The 4,381-nt window shown below is 37.8% G+C and overlaps 2 protein-coding genes across 2 annotated transcripts in view; both read right to left on the bottom strand.

The window, feature by feature from the left end:
* LOC115241538 (CCAAT/enhancer-binding protein gamma) overlaps positions 1–538 on the bottom strand; it is a 4,713-nt gene extending 4,175 nt beyond the window's left edge. Inside the window, exon 1 of the mRNA XM_029817315.1 lies at positions 195–538. The gene's annotated coding sequence lies outside the window, so the exon portion shown is untranslated. The remainder of the gene's footprint in view (positions 1–194) is intronic.
* A 264-nt stretch (positions 539–802) lies between these two features.
* On the bottom strand, positions 803–3,729 carry LOC115241537 (RNA polymerase II-associated factor 1 homolog). The gene is made up of 8 exons (XM_029817312.1): positions 3,268–3,729; positions 3,104–3,196; positions 2,702–3,026; positions 2,473–2,616; positions 2,276–2,379; positions 1,961–2,177; positions 1,643–1,880; positions 803–1,549 (listed from the first exon to the last, which is right to left on the bottom strand). Exons 1-8 carry the CDS (start codon positions 3,339–3,341, stop codon positions 1,104–1,106), a joined length of 1,641 nt encoding a protein of 546 aa, XP_029673172.1. The 5' UTR covers positions 3,342–3,729; the 3' UTR covers positions 803–1,103.
* Positions 3,730–4,381: the final 652 nt, after the last annotated feature.

Here is a 4,381-nt window from a genome sequence, read left to right as displayed (position 1 = left end):
TATATATATATATGCGATAGAGAGAGAGAATGTAATTGAAACGAAAGTCCTCGAGTTAAATGCCCAAGCCTGATCGAAGCAGCGCTACCGCGACGCACAAATGACATATTTGTCGGAACGCGGAAAATTCATCCACGTGGCCAATCTTCCGATTGTCGTGCATCTGCCACGCTTTGCTACGTCTACTCACTCACCGCTCGTGCGATTCGACAACACGCTGATTCCGCTCACGCTCGTTCCCTGCTACTAGATTTTCGTACTGATGATTCGAACGACCGTACCAAGAGTAGATTGGAACCGCCATGTGCACTTCGCCGATACGATTCGATCGGCGGATGACGCAATGCGCGAATGGTTCGCGAATAGTATACATGTCGTCCTCTAACTACGCTTTCGGAAATGCAGCTGCTCGTCGCAGATGCTACATTATCGACAGGACATGGCATTTTTACCTACCGAGTGAATATCCGGTTTGTTCTTTTTTATACGTATATTATGCATTTTGTGTTCGTCGGAAAGAAATGAATGTATAAATGGAGTATTAGTGGGGGGGAAAAAAGAAGATAAGAGATAGCATAAGACAACAAAAAGCTTATTTGCAATATTATCGAAAACTTTTTATGAGAGATAACTTCATTTATCTCTTTTTCTACATCTTTTAGATCTTGATATATATATCTGTATATATTATAAAAATAAAAATATATCACAAGAATTACTAAAAAATCTCTTTCAGAAATGTAACATAATTGCTATGAGAAGTGTTTGCAAGAATATTTTTCATTGAAAAATGATTTCAGAATTGGAAGTGTATATATGTATAATAAAAATGTTTTCTTTACAAATTTATTATTTTTTTCGATTATGCCGCTGAACACTCGTACATTCTGCAAAAATTACGTGTGCAGCTCAAAGAATGTATCCAACAGCAGAATGTACTCAAATAACATCTGATTATAATGATATATATTGACGGTAACGCTCTCCGAAACAAGCGGAATACTTTTAAAAGTGCGACGATATAAACGAGTCTTTGTGCAAATAATGATTCGAATGGAAATAACCGACAAATTAACAAAGCAGTATCGATCATGCTTCTCGATTCACTCGCTTTCCGAGCCGCTTTCGCCGCTCGCGCTAGCGGAACCGCTACCGCTACCGGTGGCGGATCTCGATCTCGATCGTGATCTCGACTTGGATCGCGAGGTCGACCGAGATCTCGACGGTGACTTTGTAGGCGTTCCCGAGCGCGATCTCGATTTCGATCTAGATCGCGACGAATTCCTGGATTGAGGACTGCCGGATCTAGAACGTGATTTGCTGCGTGACTTGGACGGCGAACGCGACTGGGAGCGCGAGCGCGACCGAGAATGCGAGCGCGATCGAGACCGCGATCTAGATTTGGACGGTGAACGCGAGCGTGAGCGCGATCTCGATCTCGAGCCGGAACGGGATCGTGATCGCGATTTAGATCGCGATTTCCTACTGGACGCTCGTGAGGATGCCCTCGACGAGGCGCGTGATTCTCCCTCGTTCTCCGCTTCAGAACCTGGAAACAAATTTTATGTTTATCGAAAAAATATTTTCTACGATATAGCGATAGCAAATATATACACACAAAGCAAACTTTTAACTGACAAACCTTTGCCATCATTCTTCTCTGCTTCTTGTTGAGTTTCCTCCTCTTCCTCTTCCTCCTCTTCGTCCTCGTCTTCTTCTCCAGGCGGCTCCAATTGTTTCTCTCGGTATCTCTGCATTCTGAATTCATTGGCGTTCAGTGGTCGATGACGTACAATCAAGCGCGTATTATTCGGCTGCTGTCCGACCTTCTGACGCCGTTTGCTCAATCGCACGCGCGTCTCCAATTCGTTGTAGTAAACCTACGGTACACAAAAAGATTAATGTGACGAGTCGCGGAATTAATAATGCACGTGATATAACAATGTGATAATATATATACCCCCTCTTGTCTCATTACGAGGAAATAATTTTCCTCATATCCCTTGGAGGCTTTGCTCTTGACATTCCAATTATACTCTCTCGCCATTTTGTACTCGTATTCCTCGTCATCGGCGTAATCGATACTGGCAGTAAAGTCTCGTCGGCGTTTCTCCAACGTTTCTTCCAACGGTAAAAAGTAAGCTACAAACTGCTCGCCGCTCTCGTCCATCACACCTCTATAAAAAACATTGTTTTCATATAATCATCTCTAAATTAATTTTATGTGTTTCTTTTCTCTCTCATATTATATAAAATTACTACATCATAAGCTTACCGTATCATAGCTTGCGACATTTCTTCAATCTGCGCTGGTACAGATCGACCCGTTGGTGCAGGATCAGAATCGAATATGACTTGTGCACATGGATATTTCCATAACTAAATGATAAGATACATAATTAAAGGTTATTGATATATAATGATGATATATTAATATTTATACAATAATAGCTGTTGTACAATTTTAAGTACCTTAAAGTCTGGATATACTGGCAATACTTCTGTAGGTACTACATTCGGTTTGCTGTAATGTCTTTCAATTGGTTTCTTATTGTCTTCAAATGTCTTCTCTATAGCTTTTATTTGACTATCGCGGTCCATGTACAGTGTTTCCTCCTGATTAAAAATAATTGAAAAATTTTATATCAAGAAATATAGAAATATTGTGTAAACATTGCATAATGCAGAAAATATGTCATACTTTGAAGTTCTTCTTGATGCTATAACCAACTTTGGCTTCAACTTTGTCCGCTGTTTGTGGTTGGAATCTAGTGCTTTCTGTGGAAATATATTCTGTACGCCTAAGCCACGAAACACTCTTGGCATGATGTCTGGATCGTTTAGAATCTTGCGGCGTAAGAACATCTTCCTCTAATAATTTCTCATCAGCTGGATCTAACTGTGCATTTACGTCTCCTGCATACGTGTCCTTATTTATCAGATCAATTTCAACACCCAAGTCATGTTCCGTCAATACTTCATATTTATAATTACGCTCTAAGGAAGTCGGATTATACTGAATAAACCTGTATTATAGAAATTACAAATTATTAAAGGCAGAAATACAAATGCGACGTAGTTTGACGATTTATTTTCTACTCACCTAGTCGGTTCAAAGGGATACGTTATAAATTTCGGATCAAATGGAATATCCGGTAGTGTATTGCAATATTTAACTCGACATATGAGCTCAGATCTGAGAGAGAATAAGAATCAAATGTAGCAATATTTCGCATAAAAATTATATCGTATCTTGCGCTGATTTACCTCTTTTCAGCTGGCCTAGTCGTACGTTTATCTCGATCGGCTTGATTGCTGTTGGTTTGAATAGTGGGTGCCATTTTATATCGTTATGTCACACGTCAATCGTAGAATTTTCCGAGATCGGAATCTAGCATCAGAGAGAAACCTGAGAGGGGCCACGCCGCCGTTTTTCCTGTAACGCTTTCTCTAGCCGGTACAGTGGCGCTAACTGGATCCATTTTAGAGCCGGCGGAACTACGTGGCCGGATCCACTTTTCGGTGCCATGGTAAAACGATCGATTGGTGCATGTCCGTGCTAGATCCACAATTATGGATCTAGCATGGACATACATCAATCGGCCGTTTTAATCAAAAATACGAAAATATTATAGATTTGTTAATATTTTATGTTAGCTGCGCGTGATTTATTTTTATTTTAATACATATTATGGACGGTATATGTGTTATTGAAATTATTATAATTATTTTATGTATATCATCTAATGTAAAATATATGTATATGTATATTATATATGTATATATACCATGGCACCGAAAAGTGGATCCGGCCACGTAGGCCAAAATTTTGCACACCGAAATGTTTTTTACTAGGCTTCTAAATACATTTTTAAAGGTTCACCAATATTCTTTCATGCAATTCCGAAGACGAAGTTATTCTATTTTGCGCATACATACTGCAAAACTGCAAGAAGCCGGTAAAAAAACTGTAATTTTTTAGCTTTTCTTCGTTTTTAACATAAACTCGTGAAGTCTCATCTTTGTTTCGATGTGCACTTAAATCGTGGAAAAGGATTTATTATTTTATTCAACTAAAAAAAAGATTTCAATGTGCAAAATAATAATTTTTGGTCGGTAAAACAGACGAGCTTTTGGATCCCCTTAATTTGTTTTAAATAATAATATCTCTTTATATATATATTAAAATATATTTTTTGTAAAAGCTTTGAATTTAAAATGAATATTTAAAATAATAATATCTTTTTATAGCTGCTGATTGATAAAATACACATTAAATATATATACATAAAATAAACTTTTTATATGTAGAATATATATGTGGTTAAAATGGTAAAATTATTTCCAATATTTAAGGAATTATTCTTAAATTAAAAATGTA

The sequence above is a fragment of the Formica exsecta genome, unplaced genomic scaffold (genome assembly GCF_003651465.1).
Source record: "Formica exsecta isolate Colony F162 unplaced genomic scaffold, ASM365146v1 scaffold500, whole genome shotgun sequence".
Classification (NCBI taxonomy): domain Eukaryota; kingdom Metazoa; phylum Arthropoda; class Insecta; order Hymenoptera; family Formicidae; genus Formica; species Formica exsecta.
This window is presented reverse-complemented; position numbering and strand designations above follow the sequence as displayed.